The sequence below is a fragment of the Sinocyclocheilus grahami genome, unplaced genomic scaffold, assembly GCF_001515645.1.
Source record: "Sinocyclocheilus grahami isolate Dianchi unplaced genomic scaffold, SAMN03320097.WGS_v1.1 scaffold33.1, whole genome shotgun sequence".
Lineage (NCBI taxonomy): Eukaryota > Metazoa > Chordata > Actinopteri > Cypriniformes > Cyprinidae > Sinocyclocheilus > Sinocyclocheilus grahami.
The window spans coordinates 3,485,171-3,506,324 of record NW_015505212.1 but is presented as its reverse complement, the minus strand read 5'-3'; the positions used below and the strand labels follow the sequence as shown (position 1 = coordinate 3,506,324).

General features: G+C 36.0%; 2 protein-coding genes across 4 annotated transcripts in view; both read left to right on the top strand.

Moving 5' to 3' along the window:
• The window catches only part of LOC107581280 (protein-methionine sulfoxide oxidase mical3b-like), a 22,007-nt gene extending 15,126 nt beyond the window's left edge, over window positions 1-6,881 (top strand). Inside the window, exons 15-20 of the mRNA XM_016266780.1 lie at window positions 885-1,209; window positions 2,339-3,254; window positions 3,672-3,742; window positions 5,729-5,828; window positions 5,986-6,059; window positions 6,175-6,881. Coding sequence (XP_016122266.1) covers window positions 885-1,209; window positions 2,339-3,254; window positions 3,672-3,742; window positions 5,729-5,828; window positions 5,986-6,059; window positions 6,175-6,359 — 1,671 coding nt within the window. The 3' untranslated portion in view covers window positions 6,360-6,881. The remainder of the gene's footprint in view (window positions 1-884; window positions 1,210-2,338; window positions 3,255-3,671; window positions 3,743-5,728; window positions 5,829-5,985; window positions 6,060-6,174) is intronic.
• Window positions 6,882-8,939: 2,058 nt separating this feature from the next.
• tspan9b (tetraspanin 9b) overlaps window positions 8,940-21,154 on the top strand; it is a 25,960-nt gene continuing 13,745 nt past the window's right edge. Inside the window, exons 1-3 of one of the 3 annotated variants that reach the window (XM_016266480.1) lie at window positions 8,940-9,292; window positions 17,620-17,699; window positions 20,504-20,695. In XM_016266480.1, coding sequence (XP_016121966.1) covers window positions 17,637-17,699; window positions 20,504-20,695 — 255 coding nt within the window. In that variant the 5' untranslated portion in view covers window positions 8,940-9,292; window positions 17,620-17,636. Of the gene's footprint in view, window positions 9,293-16,261; window positions 16,282-17,124; window positions 17,700-20,503; window positions 20,696-21,154 lie in introns of those variants that run through there. The other 2 variants (XM_016266486.1, XM_016266475.1) reach the window with 2 other exon arrangements.

Sequence of the window (21,154 nt, the reverse complement as noted above, 5' to 3'; positions counted from 1 at the left end):
TTGCTAGCATTTTATTGGATTAAAATGTATATGATGTGACTGTGGCACCATTATTTTTGGTCTGCTTCCCAGAAGGAACCGTTTTAAATATGTACATCTAGTAAAAAAAAATATTTATGGAGGATTCGGGAGTGCCATATTAATAAATATTTCATTAAAATCATCAGTAGCTAAATAGATCATGAAATGAGTCAATAAATAAATATGCATATAAATATATTACATATTATTAAATGTTATATTTATAAAATAATATATTAATATATATATAATATATAATATAAATACATATTTTATTATTTGTTTATTTATTGAAGTGTAGTTATTTATTTCTTCACACTATTAAAAGAAATAGGAAATTTGTCAATAAATAAATCGCATGTAAATTACATTTTCTATTGGACTTGAGGATTTAAGAGTGGCGTATTTAATTAAAAGCATAAATAAATAAATAGATCATGTGTCAATAAAAAATATAACACATTTTATGATTTCTTAAATTATATATGACATTTATAGTTAATTATATATTGACACTATATAGTTATTAAATAAATGTATGTCAATAAATAAAATCCAAATCTTTTAAGATTTTATGCTCATATCAAAAACAATAGGTGTTTAGCTTTTAATGGATGTTGTCTCACGATGGGTGATACAGTGTGTGAAAATGCCCTGTTGTTCTGTGTTCCTGTAGGCAACTGTTTTCGGCAAACAAACTGCTCTTTTGTTACCATTGCACAGTCATAAGGTCTGAAATATGTGTCTGTTGGGACAGGGCTTTTATTGTTGTCCGATAATGACAGTAGGGCACACACACACACACACACACACAAATTGAACGCCCTCAGCAAAATGCCTTTTAAACATTTTTTTAAAAATAGAAATCAAAACACCAAAAATGTGTAAGTGGAACCATAGGGTCATATAGATCACATGATTCGAACACTTCAAGTTTAAAAAAAGAGGCGGCATTCAGACAGACTTTAAGCAATGGTATAAATAAGACATTTACTCCCTACATCAGCTACTTTTTTATTTTCCCGCTCCCTCACGTCTTATCCTTTCTTTCGGTTTGTACAGGAAAGTTTTACTGTAAGCACCACTTCAGCTTCAGAATGGCTCAGAGAAAGGTAAAGGTACAGAAAGGTACTCAGGTAACCTCATCATTCATCAATATCACCATTATACTTCTTTCAGATCCTCTATGTGCCTATTTTTAGATATATATACAATTTAAAAATGTATGTTTTATAGTACACACGCATTATCAGTATAATGACTATATATGTCAGACAGATTTTTAATGTATTTATTACATTTTTATTTATATTTTATGTAATAAATATTTATATTTTTTTGTATATATATTTACACATACAGTGGGTACGGAAAGTATTCAGACCCCCTTAAATTTTTCATGCTATGGAAATAATGTGCAGTTGTTTTAGTTTGCCTGTTTTATATATTTTGCCAATTAGTATCTAACTTAAACCGTGTCCTAGCCAGGCACAACATGACATGTTTTCACATTGTAATTTATCTGCCCACACAGAAAGCAATAATGCTGCACAATGCAAACAATCACTACCAATCCCAACATATTTGCTACATAGTGTAAGATTCTGAACCAGTAAGATTTCACTAAGGGGCGAGACTTTGTAGTTTGCCACTACAGAAATAATAAAAAGCGAATTTAATTCACTATGCCTGGTTAGCACATACTTTTAATGACTTTTGCAGTTTATGAAGTATAAATAAAGAAATGACCTACTTTATAGATACTAGACAGTAAAAATTGATGCACAGCAAAAATTGTACACAAAATGTACACGAAAATGATGCACATGGTACAAGTAATGTGAAATGTACTACACTAAAGCCATAACAGTAGCAACAGTTAGATGCACACTCATAATAGGAACAATTTTTTTTGGGGGGGGGGAATATACAGTATATACAGTATATTTCTAAATTAATATAATTTTTATATTTAAATTGATATATGTTTAATAAAAAAAATATTTTAAATGATTTTTTATTTAGCTATTGTACATGTTTAAGAACTGATTTGAAATATAGTTCCAGAATATGGATCTGTCAAAACCTCCAAAACAATACATTTGCTTTTCTATAGTTTATTTGTACCATGACTGTACCCTCTTTACAAGCGTATCTTTTTTCAGGCTGTTTTATGTTACTGCTTGTTTAAGAGCACCTGAAAGGCTGCTCCGCTTCCCCCACAAAACTATTTTGTTAAGAAGATTCTAGAACTAATCTAGAATTCTTTCAAATTTTCATTAAACTTTTTTCTTTATCCCTTCATTCTTTAAATAAGCAGAGTCGTTTGAAGGATACAGTGATGACACAGATATAGACACCAGCTCCGTAAGAGAGTCCAAACCATGTGACCAACAGGAACAAGAAGAGTCCATTTCATTGCACCAGTCACCTGCAGAGTCCTCACCCTCTTTGAAACTACCAGAATCAGGCCCCACTCCCACACCTGAGCTATCAACGAACCCCGAGAACCCACCTGTCAAGAGGTTAGAGGTTGTAGAGGAGTTCTGGCTGAAGAGTGCCGAGATCAGGAAGAGTTTAGGCCTGACTCCGCTGCCTAGAGAATGCGACCCCAAACATACAGCAGCCCAAACATCTAACGTTAAAGAAAGCTTTTACACCTCAGTCGCTTACATACCGTCCTGCAATACCAATTCTGTCTACCAAATGCCAAGAAACTGTGACTCCAGCACACAAACTCAATCTCAAAGTACATCCCCGCCTGAACCATCTCACACTATGGACGGCGATGCAGGCGTTGCTTTAGAAGAGACGACTGGCCGCTGTTCTGTAATCCACAGACTAAGCATCACTGTAGAAGGTTGTGTGATGGGGGACAAGCAAGATTTGGACCTAAATTCCACCTCATTTGGAAATGAAAGTGTTTTAAATCCAGACACAGGTCTTCCGACTCCTCCCTACAGCCCATCTCACTCCCCTCTCGTCGGTAAGCAGTGTCGCGCCCTTCATCATTCTGAACCGATACTGGACCGAGAGGTTATGGTCTTCTCATCGACCTGCGCTACTCCTGTTCCACAGCGGGACAGTTTTAATCCCGACCTCGATCAAGCTCAGAGTCTTCCTCCGGATGAAATTGAGATCCTGTGTGGAGATGAGGCAGAAGAAGCTTCCAGACTTCCGGAAAGATCCGGTGTCTCAGAAACCGGGGACACGGCCAGCCAGAAGGACACCCGGCAATCAAATAAATATCTAAATAAGAAAACTATTTTATGAGATGTTAACCCTGCTGAAAATACCTGCTTAAACCAGTCTAATGGGGTTTGCTGGTGTAAGCTGGTTCAAATGTATCTTGAATATAAGTGTATTTTGTGTTTTAAGCTTAAACCTCACAAATGTTTTTATTATATTAATTTATTTAATTTAATATTTTAGCCATTCTTGCAATATATACGATGTACTATGAAATGTCATCATCCCTCATTGTTCATACTCATTATATGTTTGTTTACAAAGTCTTACATTCATCAAAAACATATTGCCTATCATCTTTTACTGTTCACGGCATTAGTGTATTTTCATAAAACACAGAGACAGAGCGGTGCAGGGTATTCTGTTTTCTTTGACTTTTAATGGTCACGATCCTCATGACTTGTCCTTCCTCATGATATAGACTTCTGGGGAGACTCTAGTACATCTAACCTTTTGGACATACATCTGGGTGGTATGTACCACGATCTGACTAAGCGCTCATGCTAATGACACTAACAAACATGTTTACCATCTTACAGGCTCATTAGTTTTGGTGTTAACACAAATTAAACAGCCGTTTTAGAATCTTTATGTTAACAGGGTGGTGTAAAAACAGGCTTTCTGGCTTTGTTTTCGTGTTGTGGACCCTGTCCTGTCTGCTTGCTGTTAGCTTTGTGTCTAAATTGGATCTAGATGCTTGTGGTAGCATTAGTTAGCTTGTATCGACTGGTGGATGTGACTGTATGAGATGAGATGTAAATGGCAGTACTGTTGGAAATACAAGCACAGATTTTAGTAGGGGTAGATGGTATATTTTTAGAAGCTTTTTTAACTTTTACTTTCAGCTAATCTCTCTGGTGGCCTACTTTCTGAGACAGCAGGTTGTCAGTCAGACCACTGCCTGGACATGAACATCCAACTCGACCCATTTCAGCTTCGCACCTCACATTCCTCCACTATTCCCATCCTTGCTTTGTTGCGTTCCTGAATTCCTGAATTCCTCCTCTCCCTCTTTTTTTCTGCCCGTCTCTGCGGTCTTAGTCGAGCCCTTTCTAGGTTCCCCTCGTAGAAGGCCTGTCTATCTCTGTCCTTGCTGTTCCTCAGAAGGTAACACCTCACCAGCTTCCTGTGTCGCACCTCTAGTGTGGATTTTGTAATAGCAATCATTTCTAAATCCTTTTACCTTTCTCTCCTCTTTTTCCTCTTTCTTCCTGTGTCCTGCTGTACGCAGCCAAAGCTAAAGGGACAGAACACGATCATTCAGTTTATGTCTGTACAGTCTTTTTTCTTTATGTAGTGCAAGAACCTCCACTTCATCAGCTAAGTACGTTATTCTCTCCAGTATGCTCGTATTTCGTTCTGTAACCTTTCGCGATGGAGTTGCATGGGCATGACACGTCATTGATCTGCATGGCTGTACATCTAAAATGTCACATCCTGTTTTATTTGGGAATTGCTGGGATTGACACTGTGTGTGTGTGTGTATGTGTGCGCAGATGTTTTTTGTATTATTGTCTAGTGTGTATCAGCTCCCTGTTTGTTTTTGTCTGCTTGCATGTTTTGCAAGTTCACTACTGCAAGTATACTACTGTTCAAAACAAAAAAAGAAAGAATTTTGAAAGAAATGAACTTTTATTCAACAAATGATGCAAAATGATCAAAAGGGACAGTAAAGATATTTGTAATGTTACGATAGTGTAAATGTTGTTCTTTTGAACTTTCTATTTATCAAAATATCTTCACAGGTTCCATACAAATATTAAGCAGCACAACTGTTTTCAACATTGATAATAATAAGAAATGTTTCATCAGCATTTTAGAATATTTTCTGAAAGGTCATGTGACACTGAAAATTGGAGTTATGGTTGCTGAAAATTCAGCTTTGCATCACAGGAATAAATTACGTTTTATAATATATTAAAATAGAAAATAAATTTAACTGTATTAAAATTTCACAGTTTTTAATGTACTTATTTGTCAAATAAACACAGCCTTGGTAAGCATAAGAGACTCAAGAGGTTCAAAAACATTAAAAGGTCTTACTGACCCCAAACTTTTGAACAGTAGTGTAGTTTATAAGTAGGGTCCAAAATTAGCTTTTTAAAGTGTTTTTAAATTAATATTATAATAAATTATTTAATAAAATACAAATATTTAATACATACATACAAAAACAAATTTATAATAGATTTTAATTAAAAATTCCATTTATTTTTTATAATATATATATTATTATATAGTGGAATAGTGGAATATTTGACTTGCATGTCTTTAATTTTATCTTTCAAGCTATCATTCTCATAGTTTAACCATGTTATATTGAGGAACCAAAGCCGAAGGCAATTTTTACTTGCATTTTAGCACCCAAAAAGTAATAATTTGGACCCTGTTTAGACATATTCATGCATGTGTATGTTAGCGTGTCCAGTGTCCCATGCTCCTCTTCTCTCTCTTACAGGAATGGGAAAGAAAGATGATCCTAGCTTAATGCATCAGTGGTTTAAACTGGTGCAAGAGAAGAATGCTCTCGTGCGCTATGAATCTGAGCTCATGATATTGTGAGTATTCAACAGTTTGAATGTTTAATAGCATCTGAACTGTGCGGACTGATCTGGCATTGTGTGATTACATCAGGTATTACATAAGTGTTCAGCTTCTCGGTTTGGTCTAGTATTGTTTGATCGCTCTATTCTCATCTGTGTGGTCTGTCCACAGTGCACGTGAACTGGAGCTGGAGGACAGACAGAGCCGATTGCAGCAAGAGCTGAGAGAGCGCATGGCGGTGGACGGTTAGAACACACAGAGGATTTTAATAGTTCAACTTCCCCTTACTCCTTTGTGGTTTTCTCTCATAGTTGTTCTTTAATTAATAGCAGCTTCACAGCACCTCTTTCTCTCTCTCAGACGATCTGAAGGGGGAGGATGAGCTGGCGGAGGAGAGGCATATATTGAGCGAGATGCTGGATGTGGTGGAGCAGAGGGATGCGCTGGTGGCCTTGCTGGAGGAGCAGCGAGTGAGGGAAAAAGAGGAGGACAGTGACCTGGAGGCCGTCATGCTTTCTAAGGGTTTCAGTCTGCACTGGGACTGATTCGCACATGCATGAATCTCATCATACCGCTTGAAGGGCTACTCTGTGTCTGTTTGTGCAACAAAAATACGCAGCTGCTGTTTTCATTGGTCCAAACAGGCCCGTCCACCTGCACTCTGGGCCGTATGTGCAACTGCATAGGTGTCTAAATAATGAATCCCAGGACACAGCAAGAGATTGACCCAGAGGAAGTGATTCCTCTGAGGTGCAAAATACAGGTCCTGATTAGGACAAATGGCAATGTCTTGCTGCCAAATACTACTACTCTAGACTGCTACGCTACTATGCAACGGAACATCTTTTTGTTTGCTCTCTTTGTTGATAAAGTTAAGGTACATCTGTAGATTTACCCAGATCCACCATGTTTTGACTTAACAGAAATGATTATGGAATGGCATATATAACCACATTGTCAACATACAGTACAGACTGACGCATGTAAACTTACACAAAATAAGACCTGTGTTTATGAATGACTGAGATGTTTTTCTTTTTTTGGACAACCTTTATAAGCTAACCTCACACACAATTGTCCATTCTTAATATTCGATTATTGGATGAAATTTGCTTCTTTTTTTTTTATTATCTTAATAAATTTTCTCTGCATAATCTAATTGCACATAATTTATTTTACATTTTGTTGCTGTTATATTTAATTCTGTAAAACTTCCTTGCATTAAACAACCATTCTTTTGAGAAAAATGTCTGGAATATTAGATTTTCATTTGGAGTTTGGTCACTGTTTTGTTTTTTTTGGCACGAAAACCTTGAATGTATATTACACTTTGGTGTTCTATTACTTTTTTTAAAGCAGTACTTATAATGCTAATATTAATAAGTGACATAAGTGTTCAGCTTCTCGGTTTGGTCTAGTATTGTTTGATCGCTCTATTCTCATCTGTGTGGTCTGTCCACAGTGCACGTGAACTGGAGCTGGAGGACAGACAGAGCCGATTGCAGCAAGAGCTGAGAGAGCGCATGGCGGTGGACGGTTAGAACACACAGAGGATTTTAATAGTTCAACTTCCCCTTACTCCTTTGTGGTTTTCTCTCATAGTTGTTCTTTAATTAATAGCAGCTTCACAGCACCTCTTTCTCTCTCTCAGACGATCTGAAGGGGGAGGATGAGCTGGCGGAGGAGAGGCATATATTGAGCGAGATGCTGGATGTGGTGGAGCAGAGGGATGCGCTGGTGGCCTTGCTGGAGGAGCAGCGAGTGAGGGAAAAAGAGGAGGACAGTGACCTGGAGGCCGTCATGCTTTCTAAGGGTTTCAGTCTGCACTGGGACTGATTCGCACATGCATGAATCTCATCATACCGCTTGAAGGGCTACTCTGTGTCTGTTTGTGCAACAAAAATACGCAGCTGCTGTTTTCATTGGTCCAAACAGGCCCGTCCACCTGCACTCTGGGCCGTATGTGCAACTGCATAGGTGTCTAAATAATGAATCCCAGGACACAGCAAGAGATTGACCCAGAGGAAGTGATTCCTCTGAGGTGCAAAATACAGGTCCTGATTAGGACAAATGGCAATGTCTTGCCGCCAAATACTACTACTCTAGACTGCTACGCTACTATGCAACGGAACATCTTTTTGTTTGCTCTCTTTGTTGATAAAGTTAAGGTACATCTGTAGATTTACCCAGATCCACCATGTTTTGACTTAACAGAAATGATTATGGAATGGCATATATAACCACATTGTCAACATACAGTACAGACTGACGCATGTAAACTTACACAAAATAAGACCTGTGTTTATGAATGACTGAGATGTTTTTCTTTTTTTGGACAACCTGTATAAGCTAACCTCACACACAATTGTCCATTCTTAATATTCGATTATTGGATGAAATTTGCTTTTTTTTTATTATTATCTTAATAAATTTTCTCTGCATAATCTACTTGCACATAATTTATTTTACATTTTGTTGCTGTTATATTTAATTCTGTAAAACTTCCTTGCATTAAACAACCATTCTTTTGAGAAAAATGTCTGGACTATTAGATTTTCATTTGGAGTTTGGTCACTGTTTTGTTTTTTTTGGCACGAAAACCTTGAATGTATATTACACTTTGGTGTTCTATTACTTTTTTTAAAGCAGTACTTATAATGCTAATATTAATAAGTGATAAAAATAAAAACGATGTTATAATTTTGATGTTTTTACCAAAATTGTTATTAATTATAAAACTATTATTTCAAATAAAAAATAAAACTTGTTAATATGCCTACTGTAATTGTAATGTTAATTTGCAGAAAATGACAGCATTACACAATCCAGTGCTTTAACTGTATTTAGGCCCAAATGTCTTAGCAACAGGGGTGTAAAAATGTCATTACCCAATATATATATATATATATATATAATAAACAGCTCATACAAAATTTAGTTTGACATCTTTAAGGCCATCAGTTAACATTTTCCAAAGGCTACGCATCTTTTTTTTCACAGACACAAAGGTTTCAGCGCCTAAAAGTGCGTTTTGCACACTTACTTCTACATTTCACCATATTTTTAGGAATTACAAGCCTCGTTATTTGTGAATATTTTAAATGAATAACTCTCGTGTGGGATTGCGTGTGGACGGGCGCCCCCTGCTGGAAAGCGCCAGCACTGTTTTCCTGTGGCTTGACCGTAAACGCAGTGAAGAAGTCACGCCTCTCCATCTTTCCTGCTACACTGTTTCCGTTCGTGGGAAAACTTACTGCCATTCCCATTTTTTCGAGCTCCGGAACTTTTTTTTTTTATTTGACTACCATGAAATCAAAGGTCTGCTCACCGATAGTTTATAAGCGTTTTACTTCTATCGGTCACAGTTAAAACAGCCGTTACCTCCATATATATAGGCTACAAAAGCAAACGAAAGTGAGGAGAGTTACTTCAGAAATAAGAAAGCAAGTCGGAAAACATAAGTTGTGCTTCCAGTCAGGTGAGTAAGGCTTAAAAAACGTCAAAAGTGTTATTCTTATCTATATTTTTAATATCTACCGTTGTTTACTGTGGAAGTGCGTGCTCTTAGCTTGTGCTGTTGATGTTTATCAGTTGCTAGTATGTTTATATCCGTTTAAGGAAATACTTCCAGTTTTGATTTGTTAAGTGGTTATAATGTGGTAGGCTATTTAAACAAAAACGAACGTGTATGGAAGTTTAAATGTGTCAGACTAAATCGTCTATCTTAGGAAAATCTCTTGATAAGTCTTGATATGGAAAGATATGCTACTTACGCAGATGTAGACGTGCAGTAGATTAAGCAGATTTGGTGCTGTTCACGTGAAAACAGTGCATCTGTGTTCAAGGCCTACAGTTTAATCAAACTAGGCTTCTTTAGCGGTCAGTAAACTTTCAATGAGTTGTTCAGGGTGTATGTGTGTGTGTGTGTGTGTGATTAGCGCTACACTGGAATGTGCAGAATTGGCGCATCTAAAAAGCGCATCTCTAGTTGAAAGCAGCTGCTGTGTGTCTGCTGTAGACTCATGGAAACACTGAGCATATTTACACGCACATCATTTGCCTATTATGGTCGGTGTTTTGGTTAAGCCTTTAATCTGAAAAAACTGCAACTGGAATATTAGCTACTGTATATTTCAGCATGTTCCGAATATGCCTATAGCTGTATTAAATCACTTTCATTCGGATTTAAATTATATTAACTTAATTGTCTTAAAATAGGCTAATTAAATCTTTCTATGGCAATCAGGTTCATATGTTTCCATGGTGCATACAGAATCATAATATGACTCAATGTTGGATTTTTATGTAAATACAGGGACAAAAGTTTTTCTCACTTTGGGTAATTTTTGAAGATAATAAATATGTTATAGGCTATATATATACTGAAACTCTTCTTTTATTGTTTAAATATTCATCTTTTAATATTAATAACTAATATTAATGTTTAAAACAGTTGAGGTGGGGAAGACTTTAAAGGTCATATATGACCCTATATTTGGAGAACTAGTCAGCAGTTTATGTCGCTTTAAATTGAAAGATCCAGAAAAAATATAATTTCAAGAGAAATGTATTTTTTCCCCCTGGATCTCATTATATCTCATCAATAACCACTCATCGCTATGGAAATCTGTTGTTGACTCAAGTCTCTCTATTTTACAGACTTTACCACTTAAGTATGCATATCAGTCTGGCCAAGTCTCACCCACAGCCAGATAGAAGAGATAGCACATTTTCATATTTTAATACCAGGGCAGTGCATCCCAAAATACATTGCACCTCCAAAGAGGTCATACGGTTAATGCTAAATAGTCTTATTCAAGTGTGAACTGCAGCAGGTCAGAGCCCAGCCTCTTTTGAATAGAGAGCAGAAAAAAGAGCTAATGACATAATTAAGGACGGAGACAGAACATGACCTCAGGCTGTTATACACAAGAAGAGTACATCCTGTGCTAAATATTTGCATCAAAGGGCATTTTTACAATAACTAAACCTTTTATGTAGTTCTTGAGCTAACCTTAAACTCCACACACATGCAAAACAACGTATGCACATTGGCTTGCATTTTGGTCAGGTTTCAGATGCTTGAGAGGCAACTAATTCACCTGTTTTTAAAGCTAATATCTCATCCATCAAGGGCTTATTTTCTGTTTTGACAATGAAAATGTAATTTTCTGCATGGAAGCCAAGGCATCTTTAATATTCATGCATGTGCAGGAAAGCTATTAGAAATCCCATCGCTTTAAACAGTTGGTCTTATGAAAATGCCAGTTGTTATAAAAATATCAGACAGGCTGTTTTTCTGTTTCTGCTGTTGCTTTAGTCATGCTGCATACAGTCATAATGTCTTAAATTCAATGTGACTCGGGATAATATTACACATATTTCTCTCTAGCATGACTGTGTTGACAGATATTTCAATGATCTATAAGCTCATTACTAATATAAAAGTTACAAACCCGAGTGCTTTCATGTGTGCATGAAGTGTTTAAAACATGAGTGTGTGTAGTATCTTGCATTATACTATCTTAAATTATATCACAGACATTGGTTGTGGGCAATATTAGCCCTAAAAGCATGCATATTTCAATGCATACATGGAATATGCATTTAGGGTACCTGCAAAATACTGTTTTTAATTATGATTTGGGACCTATTAATACTAATCTAGCATGATGTAGTATGTACTATTACACAGTTAGTATACAAATAGAGATTTAGTCTGAGTATGCAAGGGATAAAAGAGGCATAGAATATAGGCTAATACATTTCACAATTAATTACAAATAAACAACATTTAAATAGTAGCATTTAATAGAAGTAACATTTAAATAAAAGTAAAATTTTGAAGCAGACATACTGAAATAGTGTTTTCTTCTAAAACAAACTCCAATAATCTTTTTTTACAACTTTGAAAAATATTTTTTTACAGTGTAGTTTATGAGTTTATCTTTGCTTATGACACACCATGACTTCACATATCTTCATGCCATTCTTTTTGTGTGGTGTAGCTACTGTTTAATTCTTAGAAAGAAACCAGTAAAGCAGGTTGAAATAGCCTTTTGCTTGCTGGAGGATGAAATCAGCACTAATTTTGTTCCTTCATTCCCAACACGCAACCTCCAATTCCCTGGAAAGTGTTAGAATGTGCTTTTTGCCAGCAAGTCAACCAGCATTCCCTGGATGGGGAGTTAATGGTAGTTGATTTACATATAGGGCAGACTGTTTGGGAATACATCCCTCTTGAGTGCCTGAGAGTGCGGTTTACATGCAGGCTGGCGCGTCCAGCTGAACGAAATTGCCTCTTTGAAACCACAGTCATGTACGATGAGAAACATTCCTATAAAGACACGAAAAGCTTGTTGTCTCAGAAGGATCTACATTGTCAAAGAATAGTGTACAGAGACAAGGCGTGTGTGTGTGTGTGTGTGTGTGTGTGCATGTGTGTGTGTGTGTGTGTGTGTGTGAAGCGCTGAGCAAATTGGCAGGCAGATGTTCATTATAGTGTTCTACGAGGTGGCAGATTGTGCTTCCTCAGAGTCTGTTTAATTAATACTCCTTAAACACACATCTGGGCAGCATTTACAGTGGAGTCCAAAAATCTGAGTTTAATCTGAGAATCTGAATTTAGTTTCAAGTTCAAACTTAGAAATAAACACCCAGGTTTAGACATTTAAGAAAAAAGCCAATTTATTCTATAATTTTAACGAGAAATATTAAAGATTCTGCACTATTACTGCACCAGTATAATATATAATATAATATAAAGTTTTTAATATAAAGGGGGGGGGGGGATCAAGTTTACACAACAGTATTCATTTTCAACATTGCTAATAGTAAGAGATGTTTCTTGAGCATTAAATCAGCATATTAGTATGATTTCTGAAGGATCACGTGACACTGAAGACTGGAGTAATGATGCTTTGCATCACAGGAATAAATTACATTTTAATACATTCAAATAGAAAACAGTTACTTTACATTGTAATAACATTTCACAATATTACATTTTTTTCTGTATTATTGATCAAATAAATGCAAATAATCTTGAATTATAATAACTCAAAATTTTGAATTATAATATAATAATTATATAAAAATAATAAAACATTTTAGCACTTCTCAAACTAGTGCATGTGTGATTTTTGTATGCTTACTGAATAGTCATCTCTTGAAGAATTTTCAAAAAATACAAAGTTCGTACTTTTCTGGCATGATTTACGTAATGTCTCAGCACCAACACGCACATACTCAAGAGATTTAAGAAATTGTAATAAAAACAGTAACAATATGAAATACACATTCAACTTTGGTTAACATTAAGAGGAAACAATGAACTTTACGAACACATCTTTTACTTTCTCTGTTGTTTTCATTCTCTCTCTCTCCATCAGATATCTTGCAATCCTTTTCTCTGTATGTATAATAAATGAATGCTGTTCCTGACTGTTGATGCATTAAGTACCTGTGAACAGATATTCTGCACTGCTTCTCCTGTTATGCTATATTCAGGCACCCAGACATCAGCCACGTGAGACGCACAAGCCATAAAATGTTCAAGAAGAGTATCCCATAAGTGTTACATGTGCTGCTATTCGGGCCTGACACTCAGACGTGTAGTAATACAGCACATGCAATACCCATGAGCACATTTCCATTCAAACTATTCCATTTTTATGTTTTTTGTTTTTTTTTGGTGGGGAGAGGTGGGGGGGAGATATTGATTACTATAGATATTGATTTGAGAACAGCCCAGTCATGGCTATCTGTCAGTCATGACCAAAGTTGTTTCTGGTTGTATAAATTAACATTAGTTAACTCATCTATAATGAATTAACATGAATTAACAATGAACAATAGCATATCTAGAAATTAACTTTCATTTTTTATTTAATTATTATTTAATTATTAAACTCATTGTTAAATACTTGTAAAATGCTGTCCATTGTTAGTTCAAGATAAGTTATTAACCTTACTACAGAATATTGTGTTTTTTAAATGTATCTAATATAAAACAATTTAGCATAAAATATTTCTTAGTGATTTTAAATGTTTGAACATAGTGTATGCTAAATGTGTACTTGACCTGTGAGGTGAAATCCCCACTTAAAAAAACTGTAAAAACACTGAAAAAAAAAAACCTTTTCAAAATTAAAAACTGAGTAACAATATACATTTGGATCACGTGACACTGAAGACTGGAGTAATGATGCTTTGCATCACAGGAATAAATTACATTTTAATACATTCAAATAGAAAACAGTTACTTTACATTGTAATAACATTTCACAATATTACATTTTTTTCTGTATTATTGATCAAATAAATGCAAATAATCTTGAATTATAATAACTCAAAATTTTGAATTATAATATAATAATTATATAAAAATAATAAAACATTTTAGCACTTCTCAAACTAGTGCATGTGTGATTTTTGTATGCTTACTGAATAGTCATCTCTTGAAGAATTTTCAAAAAATACAAAGTTCGTACTTTTCTGGCATGATTTACGTAATGTCTCAGCACCAACACGCACATACTCAAGAGATTTAAGAAATTGTAATAAAAACAGTAACAATATGAAATACACATTCAACTTTGGTTAACATTAAGAGGAAACAATGAACTTTACGAACACATCTTTTACTTTCTCTGTTGTTTTCATTCTCTCTCTCTCCATCAGATATCTTGCAATCCTTTTCTCTGTATGTATAATAAATGAATGCTGTTCCTGACTGTTGATGCATTAAGTACCTGTGAACAGATATTCTGCACTGCTTCTCCTGTTATGCTATATTCAGGCACCCAGACATCAGCCACGTGAGACGCACAAGCCATAAAATGTTCAAGAAGAGTATCCCATAAGTGTTACATGTGCTGCTATTCGGGCCTGACACTCAGACGTGTAGTAATACAGCACATGCAATACCCATGAGCACATTTCCATTCAAACTATTCCATTTTTATGTTTTTTGTTTTTTTTTGGTGGGGAGAGGTGGGGGGGAGATATTGATTACTATAGATATTGATTTGAGAACAGCCCAGTCATGGCTATCTGTCAGTCATGACCAAAGTTGTTTCTGGTTGTATAAATTAACATTAGTTAACTCATCTATAATGAATTAACATGAATTAACAATGAACAATAGCATATCTAGAAATTAACTTTCATTTTTTATTTAATTATTATTTAATTATTAAACTCATTGTTAAATACTTGTAAAATGCTGTCCATTGTTAGTTCAAGATAAGTTATTAACCTTACTACAGAATATTGTGTTTTTTAAATGTATCTAATATAAAACAATTTAGCATAAAATATTTCTTAGTGATTTTAAATGTTTGAACATAGTGTATGCTAAATGTGTACTTGACCTGTGAGGTGAAATCCCCACTTAAAAAAACTGTAAAAACACTGAAAAAAAAAACTTTCAAAATTAAAAACTGAGTAACAATATACATTTATGGGAGGTCCTCAAAAGTATAGGTGTATAAATTTGCTGCCTGTGTGTGCAGCTGTGGGAAAGTATTGTACACCCTTGCAGCAAAGTAAACACTGTTCAGTTAATAAATCCTGTCTAATGAGTTTCCTGAGAACATCAGATCTCACAAAGCCACCGCAGGGTGAAATACACAGTCGGCACCGTATCACACACACACACTGAGTTACACAAGATCACAATGCCATTTAATTAGAGTGGAAAGAGCTCCGGAGGGAAAGAATTATAGCTACAAAATTAAAAATAGTCACAGGAGGATCTCTACAAAAATATCCCCCAAACACACATATGCCCGTTTAGTTACATAAATAGGGACATACCATGATTTTTATTGCTTTTATATTATCCAAATTATAATAATTCAGGCTAAGCCTAAAAAATAGAAACCTTTTTTGCATTTTAGAATAAAAAAATGTAATATTTATTATTAATTTCCCAACTATGACATACCCGTCTGTATATTTTGTCAGATTTTGCAGATTTTTGTATAAATCTTGGTCGTTATTAAAAACACAGCTGTGAGGTATAGACGTACAGTCTGTTCTGTTCGTTATACTATTGTGTACCAGGGTGTCAATCATTCAGCTGATGCAACATTGAAAATGTCTTCCCAGAACATTCTAGTGGTAGAAAACTCTGGAAACATGGATTGTGTAAATTAAACGTGAGTACCTTGAGACAGTACAATCTGTTGAACGGACTGTACTGAATGTGCTTAATTTAGATCCAGTATCAGTCTGTTTTACAAGCTGCCTCATCCACGCTTCACGGCAGCTTACATTAGAGGTCAGTAAGCATCCTAGCCAGTGGTTAAATCAGGATCACAAGCAACAAGAAGGACTCTTATTGAATGTGACATTGGTTTGATAGATTGAAATGGGAATGAGAGACTGCAGCCTGGGCTGGCATCTGAAAGTTTGTAGCTTTAAACTCCACAAAGCTGATTTATTAATTTGAAGCTGATCAAGGTAGTTTCTATGGCATTGCTAAGCAGTTGCTTTTGAGAGGTTGTCGGTAGCTGGTTGGTTATTTTTTTAAATAATAATAATTACTACACTGCGTGCATCTATCTATCTATCTATCTTAAAATATCATCAGCACAAACCAAATTTTTGCCCTGGATTAATATTTTCAGCAGGCAGTAATACAAAGCAAATGCATGTTTTGTGTCTAAAGTGTGTTTTAATGTTTAAATGTTGTTTAAAGGTTATGAAGATCACCATCATACAGTGCCAAAAACAACTAACCAGATGCACTCTTTACTCTTATGCAGCATGTCAACAGAGAAATGACCTGGAAACATTGGCACTGCATGATCTCTCTACAGAATTGCTCGAGACGGCATCTACACACAGTCAAAAATCATACATATAAGACATACATATGCTAGGATTTGATTTATTCCCTCATTTTAGCTTTCATTCTTCCCGCTTGGCTACTGACTCTTTTAAACGTATATGGGAAGGGAGATAACGCATCCATTGACCTGCAAACAGATTGGCCGGAGTGCAGGAGGAGGAGCCAAAGAAAGAGAGAGAGGGATGAACGAATGAAGGTAGGAGGATGCAGAGAGAGGAACGGAGCTCTAGTTGGGATGGGAAGAGCCGGGAGAGGAGATCTCTAATAATAGCACTGCAGGGAAGCAAGAGCGTGCGGAGAAAAAGTGGTACATGCAACAAAGCGAATCATGGCGACGCAAAGCAATGAAAGAGTGCGATGGAGTGAGAGCGGGGAAAGTTGAAAGCACATGCTCTGCTTTCCCGCATACACGATAGAAACAGCGGAAAGGAGAAAACGACAAGTAGGAAATACATGGAGAAAGACGTTCTTAATGCAAAGGAATTACGGTGCAAAGATCTTGAGAAAAACCTCTCCTTAGAAAGCTTTGACCACTGAAGTTCTTGTGTTTTTGTGAGTACGTCTGTTTAAGTTAAATCCGTCCCTTTCAAATGGCAACCTTGGACACGTGTGTTAAGTTGCAGCTTGTGCGAGTGTGTGTGAAACATGCCCTCCGCTCGGCCTTCATCTGATAATGCAGAGGTGTGAGAGCCACGAATCCGAGGTCCAGCGGAGCCCCTCATTGGACAGCGCAGAGTCAGAATTCACCCAGGCGGCCCGTCGGGGTCAGCGCCTGGCCGTGGGGGCCTTCTACGGCTCCCGGGGGTCAAATGTCAAAGTTCAAACTGCACAGAGTGAAGGAGCCGTGGTCGCGGTCCCGCCAGGAGGGAAGCCTCAGGATAAGCGCGTGTCTGCTGCTGGGAAGTATGTTGTGTTTTACCTCGACTTGTCTTTTGTATTGCTCCTAGAGTTCGAGAAGCTGAAGATGGCTCGTGGATGCCTGTGCTGTGTCAAATACATGATGTTCCTCTTCAACCTGCTGTTCTGGGTGAGTATCAAAGTACAGCATGAATGATCCACACTTACTTGTTGTCAAAATGCGTTCTCTTGTCAAAGTTTAATGTGCAGAGACTGCTGTAAGCTATCTGTACAATGATTTCCCCAAAAAGTGAGCATGGTGTCTCTGTGGGGCTTTCAAAACAATGCACTGTTTGTTTGAATAGTTCAACAATGTCTGTTTCTGGCTCAGCCAATGATAACACTGTTATTATTGCTCATTTTTGAGGTTGGAGAATTGTCTGAATACATATTCCTAAATATTAACCCTGAAGTATTAAAGGAATAGTTCACCCAAAAATGAAAATTTGCTTACAATGTACTCACCCTCCGGCCATGCAAGATGAGGATGATTTTGTTTCTTTATTTGAAAAGATTTGGAGAAATTAAATAAAAAAAATTTAATTTACGTCTCTTATTCACCAATGGATCCTCTGCAGTGAATGGGTGCCATCAGAATGAGAGTCCAAACAGCTGATAAAAACATCACAATGATCCACAATCTCCAGTCCAACAATTGAAAGAAACAAATCCATCATTAAGACATTTGAACTTTTAACCATTGCTTTTGGGTAAAATACAAGTCCTCTATCCATAATATTGGATTTCCAGTTAAAATGTTCTCGACTGAATCAGGAGAGAAATATGCACAGATTAAGCACCATTTATAAGTGAAAAAAAGGTCAAAACAGCTCTAAACAAATATGCTGGTGGATTTTGATGTGAGAGGACAAAAGAGGATGGATTACTTGTGGATTATTGTGATGTTTTTAGCAGCTGTTTGGAATCTCATTTTGACGGCACCCATTCACTGCAAAGGATCCACTGGTGAGCAAGTGATGTAATGTTAAATTTCTAGATGAAGAAACAAATTCATCTACATCTTGGATTGCCTGAGGGTGAGTAAATTTTCACAAAATTTTCCTTTTTGGGTGAACTTTTAACAGAGAACGAATCTTTGTGCAAAGATAATGTGTGCACGCAGCAGGGTCCCACAATCATGTAAATTCCAGATAAAATAAAAATAGCAGTTTTAGCCTAGAAAAAAATCATAGAGATGAATTAAGTCCCAAGTCATGGAAGTTGCTAGAGAAATACTTTTCTAGTATTGTTCAGCTCTAAAATACATCAGTGGCTAGTAGTAGTAGTAGTATACTTTATTGTCCTCAAGAGGAAAATTGTTATGGACTACATGTTGCTGCAGACATACAATAAACATATAAAAAACAAAATTAAATAAAATCATGAAAATAAAATCAAGATGAACTCTTGTTGTACAACCGCACCGATACAGGTACAAAGGAATTCTTATATTGATTTAACTTACACATTGGGATTCTATATCTTCTACCAGAGGGAAGTAGTTCATATTGTAAATACAAGAAATGAGTTTGATCACCAAGAATCCTCTCTACCTGATTAAGAACACATTCCTCATATAAAACTTGAAGGTTAAAATGTTCATCATGCCCAACAATTCTCCATGCTGTCAGTAACAAGTGCATCAACTTAGATTTAAACTGTACTGATAGGTTACCAAACCACGGCACACGTTATGTGAGGGAGAATTAACAGAGAAAATCTTGGCCTGCTAAATTTTTAATTTAAAGATCTTAAAAATATTTCTTTCATAATATATTTTAACATATTTGTTAATCTTTCATCTTTAAGAACACTAATAATTAATAATAATTTAATAACACTGTTAAATAAAATCTTTAGCAAGAATATACATTTTTCATATTGTAGATTTACTTGTAGCATTTAAAATGACTGAATTTATTTTTTAATAATTTGTTGTTATAATAATAATTTGTATATATGTATATATATATATATATAGAGAGAGAGAGACAAAATAGCATAGAATTTTAATATTAGACATTTATCGATCATTGGCCATAACATGAAAATTAGAGTTATAATAACGAAAACAATTCAGTAAGTGAAATGCTAATAATTTAACAATACTTTTCAATGTAATCTTTAGCACAACTATCCATTTTGCATACTGTACATTATAATGTTGCCTAAATTTACTTGTAGCATTTAAAACAAGTGATTTTCATTTTTAGATAATTATTTTTATTTACTCTACATGGTAAACTGGGTTAAAACAATGAAAGCATTTTACTTTTATATTTTAAAATATAATTTTGCAACAGTTCAGTAAATAATTCAATTGAAAATCTCTCTCATACACATGCACACATGTACAACCTTGTGCTGCAAACATAGCATATTCTGGTTTTCTGTTTGGAGCTGGTCCAAGTGTGTTAGCTAACTTTCTCCTTTTGCCTGGCCTTTAGCAGACTGGATTAGGCTACTTTTACATTTCGGTTACCTGAGCATGAAATTACAAGAGTTTCTCCCAAAACGAGATGTGAACAAGCACACCTTCTACTCTGCTAAGGTCTAGACACACACACAAAATTCACACTTCGAAACTCAACAACAACCTTTATTGCGGTTCCATTAGCATTTATATTGCTCTCACAGCAGGGAGAGCTGACACAGGTATTGTTTTGTTGGTTAGGCATGCGCACACATACCTACCTCAGTCCTGCAACGGTAAATGCACCTTACCTTGAGTGAACTTGAGTTCACAAAGTGGCACTCGGGTCCTACTGAGACCTACTGACTAATGAAAACGAAGAGTCAGTTTTACACTTTGGGACACGTAAAAGCCAAACGAAACACAGTCAAGCTGAATGTTTATGCATGTTTGATACATAATGAATGAGTTTGTGTGTGTTTATTAACATGAAACACTCTCCCTTGTCTGTCTCTCCTCAGCTGTCGGGCTGCGGGTTGTTAGGTGTGGGCATATGGCTGTCCGTTTCTCAGGGCAGTTTTGCCACATTCTCCCCCTCCTTCCCCTCCCTCTCAGCTGCCAATCTGGTCATTACCTTGGGCTCCGTCGTCATGGTAACGGGCTTTCTTGGTTGCCTCGGTGCCATCAAGGAGAACAAGTGCCTGTTGCTGAGTGTAAGTCGACACCTAAACTCCCACAATGCACAATGCATAAGGAATGTATTGTTAATCCAGGGTTATTTTAACCCTGGGTTGGTGTAATTCTGAGTTGTCAGGTTTTGAGATTTCATGAGATTTTGACCCTTCACTAAGACCCACCCCCCTTAGTAACTGTTGCTACAAGCCATGCGACAAGCCATTCCGCTCTTAATCCACACATAATGTTCACACACAGTGAAAAATACATTGTGGCGCAAAGAGGACACTGACAACACAACGACAGACAAGACAGAGCAGATTACTTTCAGTGTGAAACAAAGTGTTGGCTTTCAAATGTTGTCATTTTGTAAGAAATTCAAACAGTAAATAGCGTTTTGTGTCTCTTTAATGTGTTGTGATAGATCGCTGTAGTGAACTGATCATCTCTTCCTCTTTACTAGTTATAGCACAAAATAAACATGAATGAACATCAGA